General features: G+C 39.5%; 1 protein-coding gene across 8 annotated transcripts in view; it reads right to left on the bottom strand.

Moving 5' to 3' along the window:
- Positions 1–24298, bottom strand: part of Rhogap100f (Rho GTPase activating protein at 100F) — a 57918-nt gene that overhangs the window by 10065 nt on the left and 23555 nt on the right. For 2 of the 8 annotated variants that reach the window (XM_072017739.1, XM_072017743.1), the window contains exons 1-18: positions 10487–11113; positions 8054–8167; positions 7263–7445; positions 6643–6801; positions 6031–6260; positions 5312–5570; positions 3834–4086; positions 3490–3753; positions 3243–3401; positions 3000–3163; positions 2561–2909; positions 2278–2496; positions 1566–1954; positions 1371–1503; positions 1166–1285; positions 910–1070; positions 647–839; positions 44–301 (exon numbers count right to left, since the gene is read on the bottom strand). In XM_072017739.1, the coding sequence (XP_071873840.1) occupies positions 44–301; positions 647–839; positions 910–1070; positions 1166–1285; positions 1371–1503; positions 1566–1954; positions 2278–2496; positions 2561–2909; positions 3000–3163; positions 3243–3401; positions 3490–3753; positions 3834–4086; positions 5312–5570; positions 6031–6260; positions 6643–6801; positions 7263–7445; positions 8054–8167; positions 10487–10771 (3892 nt within the window). In that variant the 5' untranslated portion in view covers positions 10772–11113. Of the gene's footprint in view, positions 1–43; positions 302–646; positions 840–909; positions 1071–1165; positions 1286–1370; positions 1504–1565; positions 1955–2277; positions 2497–2560; positions 2910–2999; positions 3164–3242; positions 3402–3489; positions 3754–3833; positions 4087–5311; positions 5571–6030; positions 6261–6642; positions 6802–7262; positions 7446–8053; positions 8168–10486; positions 11114–24298 lie in introns of those variants that run through there. The other 6 variants (XM_072017741.1, XM_072017740.1, XM_072017742.1 and 3 more) reach the window with 5 other exon arrangements.

The following is a 24298-nucleotide window of genomic DNA, read 5'->3' as shown; positions in this document are numbered from 1 at the left end:
AACGTTGTTGAGATAAATCGAGAGCTCTAAATAGAACACTGACCTGGCGAGGCTTGACCGGTGGTGGAGGACGAGTGGAGGGCGCGAGGGCTGCGGGTGCTGCCGTAGTTGGGGGCTGTTGATGAAGTGAGTGTTGAGGCTGCCAGGGCAGCCCTGTGCGTCCCAATGTTCCCTGCAGTTGCTGTTGCACCTGTTGCTGAGCCTGCTGCTGGTGCTGCAGTTGCTGTTGACTGCTGTTGTGCTCGACTGTTGGCGTAACTCGAGGAAGCGCCGAAGCGACTGAAGAAATCTTCCGAACTGTCTGTGAAATGAGCGACTGATTATTCGGCTCTTATTTTTTCGGTTCAGTTAATTTAAACTACGACTTTAATTTTCGTACGTGAATTCGACGATAAAGCTTCGGAAATGTCTAATAAGTTGCAGATATAATATAGACTGTAGATGACTATAATGAACATTTCTATTTTTATATTTGTAGTAGTTTTATAGTTTTTCAGTTATACTTTGGAGATTTCGTATTTTAAATTTCTCATAAATATATAAACATCTGCAGTCTAATTCTAATATTACAAGCTACTTTTTTTGAGTCATATATTAATAGTGAATTGGGATTACGAAAGTCAATTGTTAGGAATGACGACATTACCTGACTTAACAGGCCAAATTTCAAGAAGATACTTGAGAACTGCTATTGGTTGTTGGAAATCCAAAGGCGGTCCGTTTTCTTCAGAATGTAGCATTAAAACTGGTCCGAAACAGACTGCCAAACTTGCTGGTGACATCTTATTACACTGTGATACTACCATTGCCAGATGGTCCAGCAAGTAGATTAACGTACACTGTTGAAGGAGCAATCAATTATTATTTTTTCTAGGTATATGAATGGGAAGTTTGGGATTAGATACTTACCCTGTTAACCTTTGGTAAACAGTCAAGTATACTGAACATAAGTTTTGCGTTGCCTTGTGGATCATCCGGTAGACAGACGGCCAATGCATCGACCATCATCTGATACAGGCACCTCGTGAAGAGTGGTTCTGGAAGTTCTCGCAAGTAATCCTTCAGTACACCTAAACAATAATTATAAATCACCATTACAATTAAAGTCTGTCTCCTACATTATTATTGTTATTAATATTAGAAATAATTATTAAGGGAAACTTACCAGTAATCACGTTGATATCTGGTACATTGTCAGGCGACAGGTTCACTGAACGAGCATTCCTTTCAAAAGCCTCCCTAAGTATCCTTTTTTTCGTAGCTGAACCACAGAGCCTGTATAGACCTAAGCCCCCAAGTTTTCATTGACAAACTGTTCAAACTCAACGATATAGAAATTGAACTTTGTAAATGGTAAAAACATATCTTACCAATGATGTCAAGACCTCTTCTTTCAACTTCTTCGACACAACGCCATACAATTATGGGTACATTTGGAACACCCATGGCTAGGGCAGTAGAAACACCTCCAGGAACTCCACCAGTCTTGCTCTCTCGACTCACCTAATCCGAACCATCATCATTTTTCAAATTTATATATCGTAACTTCAAAATTTTGAACTTACCACTGTGTCAAGGTCAACTCCGAAAAGTGGCGCCACTCTGGTAGCCAGAGATATGACTGGGAGTCCTCTCCTTCGGAATGTCTGCTGAGCATCCGTATATCTCAGTCTTAGATAAATTGTGCCACGTGGTTCGACTTTGACAGCTAGCTGGTGAACTGGTGATTCTTTCAAAAGGGTCGCCAGGTGCACAGATCCTTTGTAACAAAGCTTGTGCCTGTACTGTGGATCCCAGGAATAGACCAGCAAGTCTAACTGCCGGTTGCCAACGAGGTCCAGCTCGAAGGTTTCGTCCCAGTCGAACATTAAATCGCCAGTTCGCATCACTGTCCTCGCCTTGTGCACCCTATCGCACTCCAGCACGCAGTAAAGGTCTCTCAAGCCGCAACTGGCTGTTATGTTATCCAAACAATAAAGATATTTCGCCATTTTTCAGATTTATATATGGTAACTTTAACCCTCAAGCTGATCCTTAAAGGTTTCTGTAAAAGGAATAGCTCGAGACTTAAAGACAGTATATAGTACTATCAAACACTTTCTAACATTCGAGAGTGTCAGGTAGTAGGAATCACTACAGATTTAAATTAAAAATAATTGAAATAAAGAAAATAGAATAAAATAGAAATAATTTAATTTTGTTAGATATTATGTTAATGCGAATAGTGATTGTGCAGTGGAGAAATAGTCTAGGGGATGTGCAGACTCCCGAACGTACCTAAATTAGGCTGACCTGATGGTGTGGAAGGTGTAGTTGCAGCTGACGAGGATGTTGTTGAACGGAGGCCACGACCTGCCAGAAGATGGACCCAAAGTAGTCCACTAACACCACCCGCCAGGTCACCGCTGCTGGTTTCCCCGAGCGAGCTCAAAAGAGAGCTAGTCGAGCTCGGAGTTCCCACAGTCGGAGGTTTTTCTATCTTATACTTAAGGAACTCTGTACAAAAGACATTATAACCTTAATTAAACTTTTTACGGTCAACATTGATTTTAATACTCACCTGCAGGATTAATATCTAGCAGTCTTTGATCCTGAGTTCTGGTAGGTGTGGGGGTAGGTATGCTTCGGGTGGACTCCAGGTCTAGCAGGTTCCTGATTCTTCTGACCGACGTTGCCCTCTGGGTGGTGGAGCTGCTCAGTGATGGTTTCTGACTCGTCAAGGACGTACGAGCACTGGATGCAACCGAGGCCGGTCTTGGGTTCGCTGTTCCACGATGACACGTCGAGCTGATCGCTGTCGATGCTCTTAAGTTGGCAAGATTCACTTGCTGAGCAGAGGCTGATCTTGTTGACAAACGATCCAACGTGCTGGACAATGGTCTGTACGTCCCATAGCTTCCATATTCACCCTAAATTTTAAACAAATTAGTCAAAATTTAGAAACTGATCTAAAAAGTTTATCGAAAAAGAATGTAATTTTTAATGTATGTGTTATTTACTTGATTTACAGCTGCGTGGATGTTCTCTGCGCTGTAAGTGTAACGTGGTGGTCTAGTCGTAGTGGCCCTAATCTGCTCGTACAATGCACTGGTACTCGGCGTTCGACTCAGCCATGCTCGGTACTCATCTGATGTGAACACACTGGGTGATGACGGTATTCTTCCTGACATTCCAATCAATAGAATTCTCAATTTTATGTTCAAAATACTAGAATCGACTCGCTACTTGAATTTTAAACTAACCTCTATCGCGTCTAATGGAAGGTAGTTCGGGTGCTGATAGTGCTCCGTCACTATCTTCCTGATCTATTAGTCCAGATGCTACTGTGCTAAGTCCAGACCTGAGACCTGGTTGCTGGGGCAACGTTCTGCCACTACGAGGCAACGAATTCGATCTCAAGCCTAGAGAAAGCATAACTTCGATTTTAAAGTCTGTTCTCGATCACACATGAGGAACTAACTTTGTTAAGATGCAGAAGAAATAACTAACCTGAGGAACTCTGACCAATCTGTGATCTCGATAGGGTGGCAAGATGCGAGACAGCGCTACTCTGAGGCGGATTGTTCATATTGTGCCTGTAGTAATAATACGCCGACTTGGGCGAACTCGAACAGGTTGCTTCAGTGTCTGAAGCATAATCCAACGATGGTCGGTGCCTCCTGGTTAGAGTACCAAATTGACCTTGTCTCTGAGTAGTCGACGTACTATCTCCCTGAGTGCCATATCTGGTGTTATATCTCAACGCAGATGTTCCTGTTAAACAAACGTCACAAAATATGAGTCTACAGTTAGGAAAACAGTTGCGTAAATGATTTTAGTGGAAAGTGGCGGACCTGACTTCAAGCTGGATCTAAGGAGAGTATGTCGAGCTGGAGTGGTGATACTTGTGTAATCAACGCGAGGTAAATGTTGATCTGAACCGCTTCTAGGCATGATTCTTCCACTTCCAGAATGCTGGCTATAACCATAATGCGGTGGCTGAGCCTGACTAGACAATCTGCTGCCAACCGTTTGCATCCCTGCGCCCGTAGACATTCGACGACCACCATTTGAGGGCATAACTGGCCCCGTGTAGAAGGAGTGTACCTAAATTCAATCGAATTAATTAATTTATGTTGCTTCTTTTACAATTTTCTCTTATTTTCCTTTCATATCGCAATCGATTATTCGTATAACACTCGATCTGTATTTTTTAACAGAAGATATTTACGTTATCTACATGGATAGATTAAGAAGTCGATTGTGATCAAAGGAAAATATAATTAGATATTGCCATCATGATTGATAGATCTCTCTATATAGATTATAATACACTTTACATAGAAATCCACATATCACTATGATGGACTATGACGACCACGGATCGCCACGAGAAGAGACAATACTCAGAAAGAAAGAAAAAGAAAGAACGAACATACAGAGCAAAGCTTACAAGGCAACAAAAAGTGGAATTACGTTATAAGTAGCAACAGTTGTTTTGTTCCACCTGGACATTGAAAAGTATTTATGGTTTTCGTCTAATTTTCTATTATTAAATCTTTTACATTACTTCTTCTTCCTAATATTATGGATGTATAGAGTATAAATACTTATCCATTGTCCAGGTGATGCACGGTGCAGGGAATTGCTGCATACACAAGTCTAGATATCAAGAAAGAGTTAGTGGTTTCTTTACCTTTGTGAAATCCTGGTTAATATCAACGTAGCATTCATTCATAGAACCGATTAGTCATGTGAAACACGTGGTCGAAACACGAGCGAGCTGCGAACCGTCTACTCTCTAAGTCAATTTCAGACAATCTTTCAAGTAATTTAATAAAAGAAACTCGTGGTATTTTGTTTTATTAGAATGGTTTGAAATCAAGACGGTGCACAGCATTACTGATCACTATCAGGAGTGTCTCGAGTCATTGCCACGAATTCACCACTTTCTTATTCGAATCGCTATCGCAATTGAAGACAGAGAAGGGCAAACAAGTGTCAACTTGGTGCAGACAGGTATATGAAAGGGTGCTCGATCCACATCGTCTAGAACATCTATGTGATCTATATTCAAACGCAGGTGGAGATTTAATAACAAAACGCCAAATTATAACATCAAGATCTTGCATTCTTCTCCAATATCGTAACTTTTACGGTGGTTAAACTCCCTTTCCTATATCTTCCTTCCAAAGTTTATCAATATCAATTTCTCTTATTTTCTCAATCTTAATTGTTGCTTGAACTTTATGTAATCGAATGTTTTTCATCTAATAAAACCTCGACCTGCGTCAAAGTCCCGAAGAGCAAGTAAAACATTACACAGGCTTACTTTTTCAGCTAAACTCTCCAAAGTTTTTGGGTATCCACGTTCATAAGGCTGGAAGTGTTGCGTCGTAGAGGGTTTTGGCTGATGTGTGATAACAGGAGGTGGTGGTGGTTGATAGGACCAGTGTCCCTCCGGTCTGGAGTTGTAGTATAGATCACCGTTGCTGGAACCCAGGTCTTGACTGGAGCCTAGACCCGACAGACCTAATCTAGACCGGGAAGGTAGCATCTCACGACCGTCGCCACGCCTACGATTGCCATCCCTGGAATCAAAATACAAAAACTGTATCAACTTATGATTACAATCAACAAATGGAGTTTTAATTAGATTCTAATGGAACTTACAATAGATCAGTCAAAGCAATGTGGTTAATAATTAAAGTTTCCAGGATGTGAATAGCAAAAGTTTGATAAATATCTAAATAAGTCTTCCATCCTAAACTTTTTCATATTTAATTACTTGAGAAATAACAGGCTTGTAATTATCTCGGAAATCAAACAAATATTATTATTACTTTAAAAACTGTAAGAAAATGGTGAGATTAATATTGGGACTAAGAAAAGATCTCCTTCTCTGGGTAGCCATATTTAGTTCCTATCGAGAATTGTTTATTTTTTACAATTAGTATAGCATAAATGTACATGTATATAAAATTTCACAGAAGATGTACTTGTAAGTACCAGTAGAATTCTAACTATAAAATATTTTTGAAACATAATTACCTGACGTGGTTACTTGTTGCATGGTCGCTCTCATCTTCATTTAGCTCCCTCTTGATCACCACAACCGGAGGCGCTTTGTGCTCGGTCTGACGACTATGTGAGACAGGCTGGTGCTGGCCATGCCTAGTCGCCAGGACGAGCCTCCTGGGTATCGACATAATGATCACGACATCGTCCAGGCTCATGTGCGTCACATCGACCAGATTCACTGCTAGGATTTCATCCCCAACCTAAATAAAACACATTTTTATATAAATTATTTACATAAAATATTACTAAATTTAGGAATAATTATGATTAAAAAAATAAGAATCTTTTCATTGTACATAGAAGATAAAATATGAGGAACATTCTGAAAGAAAAGGACTCATAGATTTATGTTAAATATAAGCTATCAAATGGTAGATTAATTTTTCTTTCTACGAAATCAATTTATTCTATTCATTGTCTTGTGAATCTTCTTTTCAGATAGCTCCTCATATATATTTCGGAGAAGAAATCAGCGAGTCTCATGATTTTCATTCCCACAAGAATAACTGCAGTAAGTGACAAGCTCAAATTGGCTATATTAGAACTGCAATTAAGGATTCGAGGAAAAGGATGCTTTCTAACCTTCAGGCAGCCGCTGTTGTAGACTGCGGTCTCCAGGGCTATCCTCGAGATAAAGACACCGTCGTTTCTGTCGACGCCATTGCCCTCCCGTATGTACAACCCCAGCGTCTGGCCTGGCCTTTTGATTATCTCGACAAAGTGGATGGGGTGCTTTGGATCCTAGAACACCATAGAAATAATGAAATGTTTCTTATAAATAGTACTTCAAGAGTATTAAGGAAGAAAACAGGAAAATTTGTTGATTAAATTTACTGCCTCATTATATAGTGGCAACTAAGTTATGAACTAATAAATTACTGTCTTAATATTGGATTTTTTGTGTTCAGAAGGAGGTACGTGGGACGAAGGTCGATATCGTGCTTTTTTTAGATGACGAAATGGCGATAAGAAGATATATATGGAATGAAAATTCTCTTCCGACTTCTTAGAAGATCATTTTTTAAGTTTAAACTTTTTTACAAAAATCTTTTATATTATTGTAGCCTTTAAGGAATATTTTTATAGTTTGAAGCTTCTTTCATTGTCATGTTGTTAGTTAAGAAATTAAAGTGTCGTCTTCATAGATGAAAAAATAGGTTTAATTTTTCTTATCCAATTGGGAATTTGGTATGGTTCCGCACCTGCATAGCAATGAACTTCTTCGCCGCCTCGGACGCCTGTCTGCCCATCTGTCGTGGCTCGATGACTCGGACGACCATCTCACCCCTTCGTTCGACAGCTTCGAGGGCCGCTGCTGTCGAGGCGTCATGATCGTTCTCGACGGTCTCGATCTGTTTGAAGATCTCTGTGCTGATTCCACTCACCTGCAACGACAGATCCTTCCACTTCAACCAGCATGTCATGAACAGGCACTCCAATAAAAAATATTCCATGAAACTGTCCCAATAACCATTTCTAAAAAAATATTCTCCAATTCGTATCGTACTTCTAAATTTTTTGATATTAATATTATAAATTTTAATATTCCAAGGAAAATATTTCTCAATTCCAATAATTATTCTTTTAAAATATTCCTCAACTAATATATTTTTCCCTCTTCTTTTTTATAATGGCTATAGATTGTTATATATATTGTTGTTAGAGTTATTGCTGAACAGCTTCATGAAAAAGGTAAATTGGCCTTATAGTTTCCTCTAATCTGATTCCCTGTTTCTGTTGTTTTCCTCTGTCTACTTTCATTTTTGAAGTAATTGGGTTTATCAATTGCCTCCTTGGAGACCTAATCATCTCCTTGGATATGTTTGGTCTGGAAAACAGCAGGATATCTAGCTTTTCCTATGGGACATTGTAAGGAACCAGGATTTTAATCTCTTTCACTGACAAGAAGGTAGGATAACCAGGAGAAAAAAGATAAGATTTTAGTACATGTATATAGATTGTTGGAGAGCAAAAATGTCATGAAAGTCAGTACCTTTCTGAAATCTCCCTGAATCACCATGGGGGGTGGTTCCTTGGGGCGCAACTGGTTGGCAGGTGCTTGCCTCCCAGGACTTGCGCTGATGTCTGTCACTTCCCCCCGGCCCTCCTGCATCAAAATTAATGTATAATTAGTTTCACTTTCGTAATCTATTTTGTATTATTAATTGCTTGGGCAAGCTAATAGGTATTCATAAAATTTCATAAATCGGCAAAATAAAATTTGGTATTATAATCAGTATTGCCTCTTTGCAATACTTTTCACGATGTACCTGCACTATTAATTTGGAACATAATGTAAGAGTAGCGCTATTGTAAGGATTTTTTATCATACAGGATTCCTGACTTCGTTACGGAGACGCTGCGAAGATATTCAAAGTATCCTAAATGAAAAACATAGAAAAGTACAAAGAAATTTATTGCAATAAACAGAAAGGAAATTTCTAATTCATGTCTTAAACCTAGGATCATGCGTCTCCCTAATTGATCCTCAATAAAATCACGAATAATCTTGGAAAGAAATCAAAGGAAGTTTCGAAGTACTAAGAGAAAAATTACAGGGGGACGAAAATAACAAATTGAATTTTTAAAGATAAACATAATAATGGAAAATGAAAATGTTTGGTGCACGAAAGGTATCAGGGGGATTTCCCTATCAGCTTAAAAGCTACAGCAAATCGGGCTAAATGGGAGGGGAATTTTCTTCGCGGCGGTTGCATGCGAGATTCAATCAGTGTGCTGATTAGAGGCTCGTAAAAATTGCAAGCGTTCTCTCTCCCAGCCGGCTTTTACCTGTGAAATTACGGACAATCAGAGATGCACGCGCTTCAGAGGATCCGCCGAAAATAGAAACCGCTTTGTCGGTCACCGATGCAAAGGCGCCTACTCACCACTACTCACTGCTGCCAACCCAGGGCCGGGAGAGATAATAATCAACCCCGTGCAAACATCGGTCTACCATCCTCAATTTTCCCTTTTCTCCTTGTTCAGACGAAATTAGACGGCTTATTATTAATTCGGTTTCCAGAACCACGGAATTAATTCGTTGCTAAATTTTGCATGACTAATTTAGGAATTCTATAGCAATTTATGATGAGATTGTAAATTGATTCAGATTGGCCCCCTTCGCCCTATATTTTAAAACATTATTGGTAAAAGTAGAGATTCTGGAGTGGACTTCATATTTTTCTACTATAGCTAGTAATTAAGTCTTTGGTTATGGTATTTTAAGAATTAAACACAGTTTTGATATATGAATATGTAGATTGTTTCTAGAGTTTCTATCCCATCTAGTTATTTCTAGCGTTAAAAACCTACTTGTGTATCCAGTTGATAAATAGAAAACCCCATAGATTTGGTCATTTCACAAATGCATTTTCCATTTGGAAACTGGACCAATTTGGAAATCAAATTGAGCTAAATATAAAAATCACTTAACCGGTGCTTAAATATTCAGCCAGTTGATCGTTTCTTCATTGGAAGATACATCACAGTGTATAGTGAATTGTCTCAATTGTACACATCTTGAAACCAATAAGCTATCTTAAGCTGATCAGGGTATGCAGAGGTTCCGTTCAATGCTAAGAAACTGTATGCACAAGTGCTCTGATAGAACTCATTAAAAGTAATAAACAATGCTGGGGAATCAACCGCTTGTTACAAAAGCTGCTTCAATTAGAATTAACCAGAAATGGCAACGTTTCTCTCCTGTTCTTTCATAGAACTTACATCTCCATAAAGATCTCTATTCTGTTACTTTGTCATTAAGGAGTAATCTAACTGAGGATGTAGTTATATGATCAGTATGTCATGGTGCCTTCCTAACTTCTAACAAATTCATAGACAAATTTATACAGTGATTTTTAGTTAATTCCTGGCGCTTCTAGGAACAATAGCCAAAAATTTCTGAATATGGTAGCATTCAATATTCAAAAATTCAATATTAAGAGCATCAAATCAAGAACTTTGAGCGACATTGTTAAAGAAGGAAAATTATTTTCTCAATATAACTTTTAGGCCAAAAGTATATTGTATGATATACAGTATCCCATACAGCATTCCATATAGGAATTCAGATGAGAATCTCAAATAGCGATAAAGATACTAATCAGAAGCTTTAAAATTGTCTCTTCCGAAGAATGCTGTCATCCACTGATCAGAACCCAGTTAATCTCTTCTTCTTGTACCTCAGTTTCACCGTTAGTCGCTCTACATACCCATACTCCTATAAATCCCTAACACCATCACTACTACACCCGCATTCTCGCTTCATGCGTATCACATTTACTATCCTCTTTACAAGCATCCTACATCTAGTCTATATCCAGCACGCGAGTAGCCGGCACACGTTCCACATCGTAAGAGCTTCTCTCTCTATCTCTCTCTCTCTCCCTTCGTTCAAAGCAGATCACGCGATCCGGAAACGCACCCCGTGGAGGCATGTGAAGAGCACTAGCCACGCGGCGGAGCCGCACATCCGATCACAGAGGGACAATAAAGACATCCACACTTGCGCGGCCGATTTGCAGCCCCTTTTGTTAGACGTGTCCTCAGGAAGGCCGGCGGCAGCGGCTAGGAGCTCTTCAGCCTTGGTCGTGCAGCCCTCAGCACCCCTCTCCCTGGTCTCAACCGGTGTCCAGGCCCTCTGCTGTTCCTCTTTCCTCCTTCTCGAGGTGTCGAGGTCCGTCGTTCTTGGGATAGTACGTTTATCCATGCGTGCTACACGAACACAGTGGGGTGTACTACAGTGGGGTCGTTACAGACCTCCGACACAACTGGGCTACCGGTCCACCCTAGCACACTATCCGGCCAGTCCACACAGGAAGACCCAAATTAGGCTTCTTTCGTTCGATGGTGGAAACCGCACACGACACCAGGGGGTCCGGACACGCGACGCAGGTACGCGGATTACCTTACGGGAGAAGAAACAGCCCGTATCACCCCTCGAGAACATCCTCGCCTACCCCATGCTGGCTAATATGGCGGGAAGGAGCGCTCAGGAGCGTACGAGGCCGCGCCTGCGCCCCCATGGTCACCACGGCACCGGGAAATGGAGTGTGGGTGAGTATCGACCCGATGTGACGTCACCGTAGCCCACCACCATCCTCGACCAAACCTCCCACCCCTGTCTTAACTTACTCTGTCTCTCGCGGTGATTCTCGGTTACGCTGCCGCCCCTCGTTTGTTCCACTCGTTTTATCTCTGTCTGTACGTTATAGCTGTCTCGCTCCACCGGCTGCCGGGTTTCTCTGGCTACGTCTACGCGTTCTGCCAGCTCTGTGCACCTCTCTGTGCCGTTTGATTTCTGCTATGCCCTCTCTCTCCCTCTCTCTTTCTCCTTCTGTGCAGGTTTTTCTTTGAATCGGGATGTGCTTCTTCTTACCGTGACTTTTTTGTTGTCGCTGATTGTTGAGTTTCTTCGATGTGGTGTATCTGGTTTTTAGGTTAGGTTCCATTTGGCTTCTTTGAGATTTTGTTAGGTTCGTTTGCTTTTTGATTTATTACAAGGCTATTGATGAGTGCATCGAGGAGTTTGTGAGATCAAACAGGAAATAAGGAATATTAAGATTTAGTGTAATATATTATATATTAATATATTATATATGTAATATATTAAGGGTTGATAGATGTTTTTTGCAGAGCAAAATGGGAACAATTATATCGAACAATCATCCAGGGATATCAAGAAACACATATTGGAATCGTTGAGGGATCCTAATCACCTTCGACTGCTGAGAACACGTATCTACTGTGGACCAAAGACTAATTTTTTTTCACAATATTACGAAAGAATTCCTTGTACTATCTGATGCAAAATTGAACAGAGTCTTGGAGAATCTCGTGCAGAACAGATTTCCTGCTAATCGAGAACCTGTTTCTCACCAGCATCTCCTTTCGTCTTGCAGCTCGCCTGGTCCAACCTAGACTCTATCAGCTCTTCTTCATCATCCAGAACTATCAATACTCCTTTGTGCTTGGTCCTTTCTCCTCCTCTTCATTTCTCACGATTTACAACCATGTTCCTTCTTCCATCTTTCATACTCGCCTCAGAGAACAGATCCTCGTCATCGATCTTCCCATTATTTTTACTTCGACCCATTTTACCCTGCTTCGAGGATATTCATTTATCCGGCTTTTATTTCGCGATGCAGCCCGTTCTTCTCTAATTGCATCCAACTCGCCGCGTCTCTTGACATCTTTCTACCATTCCCAACAATTCGTTTTATCCACCAGACACGCACACAGAACGGTTGTACAGTTCCCGATCCCCTGTGTGCTTCTTCCTTTATGTAAGCCATAAACGCTTTTCTCTGTCTGCATTGCTATTCTTTCCAACTTTCCCCACCGCAAATCCTGCCTCTTCTCTGGCTGTAAGTTGCTTATTCCTTCAACTGCTGATTAGTTGCAACGCTGTTTGACTTTACACAGAAATGGTCCAATCCTAGTTCCTCTGTCTGCCAACTTAACGACACACAAACGTTATTATTTGAATGTTGTCGTGGATCCTTTGTCTCTGGTGTTATTTGTAATCTGCTTGTTTAATTAGGAGAATTTATAATGTCACAAGTTAGGCAGGTCGTTATTTTAGGATGTTAGTGTAAAGCTGAAAAATTTTGTTATAGCGATATACTGGTTTTGGTATAGTAACCTTTGCTATGGTAATCTGTAAAATGGAACACAATTAAGGTAATCCTGGTATCTTTATAGTTCTTAAACATTTGGTTGATAAATTTGTACGTCATTTAATTTCTATAAAAGTTGGGGATAAAAGATGATTTACAAAAAACACATTGATCGTATGTTCATTCATACCTTTTGCTACAACTTCTTTTCGTTTCATCATCTTATCATGTGCAGAATCTTGGCTCTTTCTACCTTGGTTCCGCTCATAATTTTCCATTTCCTTCGTCCAGCCAGCTCTAATCTCCGATTTCTCCACCTAACCAACCCTAATTCTCACTGTCTTCATCCTGTTTCTCCACGTATTTATCTCTCACGTGGCTCCTTGTCCTTCTTTCTGGCTTCTCCCCCGTTCTTTCTCCATCGAGCAATTCCTACAGGGTTCGACAACCCCCTCCACTATAAAATCTCGTCGTCTCTCGCCTCTGGCGAGGAGGTGCAATGGCTCGTACGCGTCTGCACGTAGTAATGTTACCCGTGACGGAGGTGCTGATGGTGGTAACGGTGGTGTTAATGGTGGCTGCGCTTCCAAGCTGCAGGAAGAATGCCTGTAATGGCGCTAGCGGACCTTACGTTAATGTTTCGCTTCTGTGATTGCAACCGAGTCCCTTCCACGAATTCTGCATTCATTGGTAGGGTCCAGGTTAATCGTCTAAGGTCCCAGGTTCTTGTTTCTTGTGACAGATCTATTTTGTTTTCTGTGGAATTGTTTTGGAGTGGAATTTGGAGGTTAGGTTTACAAAATTCGCGTATGAATGCGAGAATACATTTATTTATGGTATTAATGATGTGTGCAGAAGCAAAGCTCTGTATTTGGAAGATTTTTCTTCTAGTAGCAAATTCTTTTGAAAGGGCGACTACTGATGCATAGTAAAATATAAGCATTTGTTATCAGAGTATACAGTAGAAAATACTCGTTTATCGTTAGATATTCAAGAGAATATACTCATAACGCTTACGTATGGGTCCGTAGATGCGCGGTGGAATATACTCGTACATCTTTAGAGCCATAGTGGAAAGTACTTGTTTGTTATCAGACACACAGTTGGATATATTCGTAAAGCATAGCCGTGTACTTTGAAACACACAGTAGAAGACACAGTCGTCAGACGCACAGTGGATTATACTCGTAAGGCATAAGCGTGTGCCTTGAAACACGCAGTAGAAGACACTATACGTCGTCAGACGCACAGTGAAATATACTCGTGAGACATAGGCGTGTGCCTTGAAACATACAGTAGAAGACACTATACGTCGTCAGACGCACAGTGGAATATACGCGTGACGCATATGCGTGCGTCACTGGGTACAAACGTATTAATAAAGGGTATTACAACCTCAAACTTTGCTCTTTTTTTAATCAGTGAATATTAAATTATGAAGTTAAGAATAGAATGTTAATGGGGAAATTTTAAAAAATTTCTCTTCCATAGATTACGAGTAGATACTAATGAATTTCAGGATAATTATTTGTATCGAAATATGAATATTCACATATTTCAACAAAGTGTTTTCGAAATCACGCGGAACTGGATTTTGGGTCAGATACAAATCGAGGTCGGGCGAACACTCTGGAAAGCAATTCTCTTCCATATACAAACTCTGGGAACCAATTATTTTCTCATTATCCTTGCTCCTGGCAGCCCGTGACACAGCCAGAACAAAAATGTTGTCGTTTCCTAAAATAAAACGATGAAAATAAAACTTCTATTATACTTCATTCAAAAATCACTATATCTTCCATAAGATCGCGTTCAGCAACCTGGTGAATTGTCTTAGAGGCAGCCATTAATTTTTTTCAGTTTGTACCGAACAAACACCGTGTTTGGAAAATAAAATTTCCCCTCGTTTTCCAGCCGTCATAAAAACCAACGTCTTTTTTCTTTTCGAACGAAAATACAGGTCGTCAAGGTCTTTTATTCTCTCTGTATTAGGCAAATTATTTCACGATGAATTAATTTGAATGGGAGGTGGAGAAGGGAGGTTGGGCACTTTTTCTTTAGCGTGGCTGATATTAGAGCGTGGCGTTTCATTGAGTTTCGAACGAAATTGTTGGCGCAGGCGTGACGACCTTTTCACAGGAACGGCCGGATTTTACGTGTTCTGAGTTGTGTGTCCACGCCTCCGCCTCGTGGATCCTCGTTTTACCGTTGTTTTAGCGTTTTAACGCGATTAACCGTGGTCCCGGTTGGATCGCGACTGCTTTTTCAATCTTTCATCGTCTCTTCATTCTATATAACAAATCATGACGCAACTAAGCTTAATGCTGCTTTTCGGCCTAACTTACACTGACTTTTCTTCATTTGGATTAGGTTAGGTTAGATTAGGTTTCGCAAGGGAACTTTGCTATAGAAGAAAATTTAAAACTAGTACCATATATTACTGACAAAAGTAGATGCGAGAGTTTCACGGACTCTTCATTTACTTTGCGTTTGAGTTAGGTTTCTTTCCGGTTAGATTTATCAAGGGGATTCACCTTAAAGAACAATTCTTGAAAATAGTGTCATGGAAGAATAGTTTAATAGATGTTTCCCTTACTTCAGATTTGGGATAGATTAGGTTCCGTAAAAGAAAATCTTTCAACATAGTGTCACTATGATATTACTTACAAAATCATGCTTAGGAGTAGTCTAACATCTCACTCTCTTTAAGTTAGGTTAGGTTTCATCTAGAAAGAAGATCCTTTAATATTGTATCATATATCATTAGTAAAAGCATATTAAAATATTCAAAAATAATGTGAAAAATTCTTCACCAAATATAATCAAAACATTAATAAATTTAATATGATCGAGAAAAGTAAAAGAAGAAAAATTGAAAGAGGAGATTTATAAATTATTTCGGTTTCGCTAATCATTCACAGGGCCAGCGCAGTTTTAACGCAGCGTGAAGCGTTAAATGAATTACTTTCAAAGCTTCAAGTGGCTATTTCGTGGCTGACGAAGTGTGGAGAAGTGGGCAGCTCTGAGGTAGAGAGAGAAAGAGATTCGATGAAGGGTTGAAAAACGTGGAAGGAGGGCAGGGGGTTAGTCTAACGTCGAAACGTGTCCCGCTGGGCTGGATTCAAGGCGGCCGATTTACCGCGGTTCTGTTTCAATTTGGCACCGCTCCATTGGCTCTCTTTCTCGTTCAAATCAACCCCAATGGAGAATAAAATGAAACGAGAACATCGATACCAAAAATTACTTGAAAACTTCTTGATATGGACGTAAGTATCTGTTCTGACTAATGCTATTGTTATCAATACGAGGCTTAGTCCAATACAAAATTATCAATCCCGAATCAAAATTTGATATAAGCAAATCTTCTAACTATCGTTGGTAGAACTGATATAGTGAAATTTTAAACTAAGATATCATGATAATTTTACCATCAGGTATCACAAATCATTTCTAAATTCATATTTTATTTTCTATATGTAAGAACTAATCTTCAATATTTCCTAGATCTAACCTCAAATATTAAGTATGGTTTTGTAACACAGGACAGCAATAACGGTCAACTCTCTAACCTAAAAATGAAGAAACCCTAAAAATTTCACAAACCGAACCTCAAAAGCCAAACAAACCTCAGTAACATTCAATTTCTAACCTAAAATACGTACTCACATCAGCCTTCAAAAACCAAAATCAAAGAAATCGGTCTTTTTTGCTCGATTAGATCAAACGATGGAAGATGATGGTGCAGTATGAAGATAGGTTGACCACGACAAAATATAAAAAAAGTGGGAGGATGGTCAAAGGGTGCAGCGGGTAAGGGGAGGGAGGTAGCGTAAAGGTGGAACAGCGTAAAGCTACGCTGCTGCGCGTAGTAGCCCGGAAGTATCAGTAGTAAAACGTAGTAGTAAGTAGTAACGGCGGGTACGCAGGCGTACGCACGTTCGGCATCGTTCGGGGTCGAAAAAATGTACGGCGGTGGGAGAGATTCGAGGACGAAAGGGAACGAGAAGGAGGATCGTTTGTGGTCCACTGGAAGGAGATGCAGTGATAGTGGTGGGGATAGGTTGTAGTTATGGTGGGGAGAGCAATGCCTGGGTGGTGGGAGAAAGGGGAAGTAGGACGGACAAGGACACCGGAGGAGAGGAATGGGAAGGTTGTGGTGGGATGGCCAGTTGATGAGAAAAGATGTGTAAAAGAAGAAAAAGAGCTCGAAGCGTGCATGGAAGAAGAAAAGATGAAAGACGAGGGGAAAACTGAGTAAGGATAAATGAAGTATGCTTTGCAAGAGAGCAAACTGTGGAAGCTTAACCCATTAAGGACTTGTGGAATAATGCGTAAATGCTACGTTATTGGAAGAAGGAGATAGAATATATATGTGTTTTATAGAATACTAGATAAATCGGAGGTATGAAAGATGTTTCTGTGATTTGAGAAACTAGGTGGTTACGGTGGTATAAATATCTTGACTTATGTATATGGAGTTATAGGATATAGATAGACGAAAGTATAGTCTACTATAAAAGAGATATTAAAAATATTTTTGAAATCATCTTCCATAATCTCAATGATGAAACAAAAAATTTCAATGAAATAATTTATCTAACGAAAAAATAAGGATAAAATTTTGTATTAACGCGATCTGTATTCTTAACGGGTTAAAGAATGGCATATAAGGAGGAATAGGAGGCGAGAGCATTCTTGGGAAAGAAGAATACCGAATGTTAGGCCAGACTGGGCAAGAACAATTGAAGTATACTCAAAAAGGGACGCGAAGTATATAGAGAAAGGGCAGACGGTACAAAAATTATTGATGTGTACTTTGAAGAAAGACAAAAGAGATAAAAGAGGATAGGCAAACACGGTAGGGGCAAAGAATTGGAAACGGAAAAATGGAATCCAGATAAAACAATGAAGAAATAAGAAGAAACAAAGTCGAGGTTCGAAGAAGAAACAAGAAACGATCCTACATGTAGGGAAAAGCTTACATGCACTCAATGTGATGTGCAGAACAATCAGAAGAATGTACGCTGGATGCTATCTAAAGAAAGACACATAGGTGGCTAAACTTTAGTTTGGAGTAGATTAGCATTAGATTCATATTTTGCTCTTTCTTAGTAGTGAACAAAAGAATCTTAGAAATATATAAGGATATAATATTTGATCATCTACGTATTGTTTCAACATCCTATATAGACGAGAAGAGTCTACAGAAGAAATTAAATAGTTCAACAACAGGGGATAAGAAAAAAGGATCCAATTTCACGAATATCCAACGTAACGAAAACCTGTTTCTATACTTTCCTGAACAGAATCTTCCTAACCTATAACTATCTACAAAACCTTCTTCCGCTATTACGAAGGTGTCCGAAATGCCTACAAAAGTATTTGACCCTACATCAAAATTTAGTCAGCTACATATTTTCGTAACACCTTATATATGGAAGAAGAAGTTAAAGAAGAAACTAGACAATCGAAAGACGGGGAAGGAGGGTAAGAAGGAGAAGAGACAGACAGAGCCACAGGAAAAATTCAGAAACAAAGGGCAGTCTGTACGAGGAGAGGGATGGATCCTGCAATACGATGCTCGGTCAACGCGCCTGCGTCTCACGATCCTGAAGTAGCTCGAACTGAACTGAATTCATCTACTGTGCACTCTCTCTGACTCTACACACACGCGCGCACATAAACGCGCACGCGCCTGAACGAAGGTGTGTGGGTGGAGCCACACTCTTCTTTTTCACTCGGTCTCGAACCCTCTCTGTCCGGGTGTTTGACCACATTTCTACACTGGGTCTCTGTGTGCGCGCGCTATCCCCCTCTGGAGGTCGATGCACGCCAGTGTGCACTCACTATATGTCTACCCGGTCTATGTACATACGGGAGTACGGTGAGAAGTACGTACGCAGCTAAGTATAGGGGGGCGCCTGTAGCCCGTATGTACGCAGCCAAGTACGTACAATACGTGACATATATTGCGCCAATGTACTAGCTTTTTACCAAGTTAATACGGCCTCTAAGCGAGCCGTTGATTGCAACAAAGCTGCATGTCCAATTTTTTCCCTTTAACGGATTCATCGCGATTCCTCCACCTTTTTTAAGCTACTGGATAACTTGATACTATTTACTGCCAGATAATTTGTGCTTAGAGCGATTACAGACTCTTACTAGATCTTAGTTTTTCTAGTCCTATTTAAAATTTTAATTTTAGATGCTGGTTTTTGAAAGTGGAGGTTCTGACGATAATATTAATAGCCCCGATCGTAAATTATTCAGTTTCTTCGTTAATCTTTCGTGTCCTAAATTTATCTGAACGATTTTTCTTTGAACCATTGCATAAGTTAGGGTCTTACTGGTCTTTAGAACCTAGAGTCTACATGGTTCTTAAAAATGGGAATCCCAATTGTAAAGGTAATGCGAGCTCGGATGTGGGAAATGGGTAGAGGAGTCACCATAATTCCTTACAACCAATCAAATTTATGAAATACTTGTTTGTATTACTTAATGGTCCTCAGATTTTAATAAACTTGGAGATTGCTTTCTTTGAAGAGGTTATGTTTCAATGGAGTTTTATAAAACTTCTATATACGGTTACCGGTTTAAGTGGAATCTTTCAGCGGAGGACGAATGCAATAAAATTTTCGGCAACTCTTCCACCATTACAATATACACATACACACATACACACATATACTATTCTATTTATCTTGTTCCGCTTTCACCAAGCATCGTACAGTTCCTCTTCAACTAGGTCACTTTTATTGAATTCATAAAATGCTTTTGGGAATTTAATATCGATTCCAACCACTCTCACACGATGTCAGGGATGCAACACCAGAATTAATCCCTTGAACATGCCTGTTCCAATTGATATTCCTTCGATATAAATCAAATGCTTCTACAATAGGAAAATCACACGAATTCATTGTCTGGGAATTGCATTATTTCTACAGCAGAACATGTGACTAGACATCAATTTTTGCTAAAAGAAAAATGCAGTATCTTAATTAATCTATTTTGGACTATTTTTACTAAATTTTGAAAGTTCATAACAATTTGCTCCAAATTGATCGTTCAATACTTTCAAATCTGGCGCTGCGACATATTTGACATAGTCCTTTTTATTATGAAAAGTGACTTATTTCCGTGCAAAATGTCAAGAAACATTAAAAATAGCATAAATGATGGAGAAAAATACCGTGTATTCACCGATTATCGTTCTAGACATGAAACTCTAAACGAATACGGTTTCCTTAATGACGCAGCATGTGCGTCATGCTTCTTTTCCAAGCAGAAAGTTTGGCTAGCAAACTTTTCTACACTCGTATACAATGAAAAGCCATTTCACAACATTTCTACAGCGAACGAATCATTTTCATCAATCAATCATCAATGAAAAATTATTTTTAAAAAAATTATACGAGGCATGCGTTACCAGAGTGCGTAGAGAGTAGGCGATATTAATAACCAGGGTACGAGCCACGGAGCCGTCAAACTTTCGCAATTAACAAGGTAAATTGCCGGTAACCTTCTCGAACTGGCGAAAGAGGGGCAAATTAATAACGCCAGCCTGACATCGTCCTCGCGGATTGTAACCTTCGACTTCAGCAGCGAATCGCTGACCAAACTTTTCAGAATTTGTCTACCACTTCGAGAATGCGTTCGTCGACTGGCAACTTTCGAGAAATCCTTTAAAACCAGGTAACTAATTATTACTTGCATAAACGAGCGATTTTGAAACTGAGCAGTAGATGAACATCTCGCTGAAGATTCCTTAGGTGGAAACTATTAATTATTAGTTTCATAAATCATAATAGCCATAGTGGTGTTGCGGGATTTGAAGTTGAAGGATCGAGTGACGGGACATCGACCGATGTCTTTCATCTACAAGGATATGGCAAGAGCAGCAATTTATCGTTTCACATGTTTTCGTTACAATTTCCACCCGCAAAATTGTAAGAATATGCAGAAGTACTGTAATAAATAAGAATAAATTTAGCGAAATAAATTGTAAAAATTTAATATTATAAAAGACATAATATCAATTTAAAAGAATTTATGAAGTCAAATATAGAAAGAATTTATTAATTTCTCGAAAACAAGGGGCTATGCACTCAAACCTGTTTGGCACTGCTTTACCATCAACCTAAAACATGGAATGCACAAGTAGGAAAACACCAAGTCATTCGAGATTTCTCAGTTCTTGTCATCTTCTCATTAGGATGAAGCAAAAGGTTATGATTTTTTGAATAGGAACATAAAACAGAGACCAAGCTGAACATAATAATTGGAATAACAAGTGAAGGGAAAGCGAATGAGAAATTTGTTATGAAATTTTCCAAGATTCAATACATATCGCAATAATATTTCTAAACAAATGCGATAATTACCTTCGTTCTATTTCCAACAATTCCCAAAAAAGGCTCTTCCTCGAAAGGAGAATTAACGTTGTCCAATCTATATACCAAAGAGATACTGTATGTGTCTATGTCTCTAACACTCAAAAAGAGTCTCCTAGAATGCGATTCCGATAAAAGGAACATTCTGAAGTGGGCTTTGGACAAGCCTGAAGAGAACTTTCGACTCCGTAGCGGAGTCGGTCACTCGGAAGATATCGGCCCCGGAATCGGCCATGGGAAAAGAAAGAGCCGCTTATTGGGTAATCCTGCTCGTCCGTGCACAAGCTACGCCTATAATCCTATCGAAGAAAAATACAGGAATATCTCCGTCTCTCCTCGATTTGCTACGCTCGAGAAAATCTTTCCAGTTTCCAGGTTTCATGTAGCCACACATACCCATTATTTATATCCTATTCATGATTCTATTGTTGGTATCACTGCAAGAAAAAGAACCACACGCAAGTTAACGCGTGTTTCGTATCCACCATCGTTTCTTGACACTTTACCGACCGATAGTCGATTAATCGGTTTTTCCTCGCTTACCGACCGATAGTTTATTAATCAGCTTTTTGTCGTCGACGCTTATCGATCGATAGCCTATTAATCAGCTTTTTGTCGCCGACAATCTTTCTCATTATTTGAGTAGTAATTTGTTATTTAGTACTAAGGTACCTTGCTCAGTTGCGTTGCTTCGTAAGTTCCCACAGTTTTATACCAATTTGAAAAACTTACCGTTCGCGATGAACGAAAAGAATGGTATTGAAGAGTCTAAGCTAGCGGTCGGTAAAGTATTAATCTCAGATTACATCGCATCATAGTTGTCCTCTTGTTCAATTTTCCTGTACTTTTCTAGCGTCGGTAATTTTTATTATTTTTTTATTTTAATGGAACAACTCGCAGTCGTTTAAGCGGACAGATTTTCTCTTTCTCTGCTACTTCTTATGCAGAAGGATTTTTCTACTGTTAAACAAAGACCACGTATAGTATCGTCACGTAGTAGAGATTTAACAAATCTGTCTACGAAGTTGTTTACAGTTATCCGTAGAGATTAGGCGAGAATTGATTTACGTGGACGCAGGACCAAAAGTTGTGCAGGTCGTTTGCCCGTTGTTACGCGTACTCTACGCGCGAGTGTCGCTTTCGGCAACTACGAGTGCACTCGTTCGTTTGTTCCGCGGCTGTTTCCGAAAATCACCGCCTCGCAAATTGTCCAACTTCCGTCGGCGAGACAGACACTTTGAAAATTAATTGTCCGGCGAGAGTGCACTCTCTCGACATTTCGCACCATATTTTTTTTTTTCTTTTTCATCTGATTTCATCGTATAATTGGAGAATCCAGGTCCGAAGTGTATTCCAAAGGGCCCTTAACTAACGACGTCCTTATCGATGTTACCGATATATCTTCTACTTCCCAGTTATCATAATTTCCCTTTGGCTCTGTTCCGTCAGATTATAAAAGTATCTTCCCTCCTTCGATCTTTTACAAATTTCGCTGGAATAATCCGATCGTCAGAATAGAGTAACATTAATAACCGTAACTGCGATAAAGAAACTAACAAACGAACAAGCTGCTCATCCAATATAAAAGTTTGTAAAATATAATGGCGAGGATGACGAGGTGGGAGAGACGTGCAAACATTCCAGCGAATTCACAGCGGCATAATGATATTTCCAGGGCTTTTCGTTCACAAAGGTTGTTGCACCGTCCCGCATAAAAATGCGCACAGTGTCCGCCCTCCAATAGGAACCCCCGTGCTCCAACTTTTCCAATAACTTGCGTGAAAGGACTGGCTAGGCAGGTGTATGTGTGTTCCTGTGTGTATGTAGGAGAAAACTAGCGTCGTTCTAGGGGTCGACCGAGGATTAAGCATGGAATTTTCTGCGGCAATTAGGTGCTCTATCGGTTCTCCGTGTCTCTTCGACGCTATTTCAAATGGTTTTTCAATTTAATCCTCTACGTGTAACTGTCTTATCTGGGATTTGTCGCCTTCCTTAAGATCCGTTTGACGATCGTGCTTCCACTTGCACCTATTTGTCTGCCATAAATAACTAGATAAGAAGGTGTATGGTAAATATGGTAAATATGGTGTATGATAAGGTAGATGCTAAGTATATTTTTTAGTTAAACGGATGATTTTCAATTATTATGAAATTTTTATTTCTGTTGTAAACGTAAGAAGAACAAGATTCTTTGAAAGCCATTATAATTATTAATTCAAACTTGTGTAAAACTTTATAATTAATTTATGCAAAAGCTCGAGCTCACTTAATGTTTCAAATGTGTAACATTTTATAGCAGCTGGCAGTTGTGTTGGTTAAAGTTACCATTCTCTTTACTACCACAAGTACCATTATTTATTTTTTGTAATATATATATATATATATATAGATTAATGATTCACGAAAGGTAAGAGTTTAGATGGAAGTCTCATTAAACTTTGGAATGCCTTCCAATATTCTTCCGCCTTGCAGCCAGATTATACACGGTGGAATTTTTTAATAAGCACATTTTCCAATGGAATTCACCAATAAAATTTCACCTTGGGTAAGATTGCCTCTCGGATTTATTACAGTGATTTCACACGAATCGTGATATGGTATTTCCACGTACAGCCCAATACCGTGGCAAATAAAATATTTTCCAATATTTAAAATTTCATCGTGCAATCTTTAACTATAACTTTCCGTGTCTCCTAAATGTGTTGCACAGTTTTAGCTAAAACATAGCTAAATTTCGTCCCTCGAATCTTCTTCTGTTTTAACTAAATTTATTGCAAAGTTTCAGCCGAAATATCCATTTTCACCATCGTGAACGACTAAAAAGTAAGAAATAAGAAATTCTTCGATAATCCTCTTTGAATCTTCCTCTTCGAAAAACATCTTCCCCCGTTCTTCAAATTTGTTACAAACATTTATACACAACGTGCTCTCGATTTTGCGATGTGCATTTTCACAGAAATTCTACCAACATGAAACGGTACTAATGTTAATAAAAGTACCGATGGACAGTGAGAATAAAAAATAGGAATAATCCCAGAGACGTTTATATGAAATATTCTCAAGGAACCGCCTGACTCTACCAGCCTTTAGGTCAAACATCCTGATTGATCAGATAGGAGGAATAATGGAGATACGTAGCAAGTTCATGAAATTGGGTGTAATTGGACGAACGTGAGTAATTCAATCCGTCGAAGCATCTCGGTCAAAGGTTATAGAATGATGTCG

Source organism: Bombus fervidus, chromosome 15 (assembly GCF_041682495.2).
Source record: "Bombus fervidus isolate BK054 chromosome 15, iyBomFerv1, whole genome shotgun sequence".
NCBI classification, from domain to species: Eukaryota; Metazoa; Arthropoda; class Insecta; order Hymenoptera; family Apidae; genus Bombus; species Bombus fervidus.
Note: the sequence above shows the minus strand (reverse complement) of the source record. Positions and strands in the feature narration are given on the sequence as shown.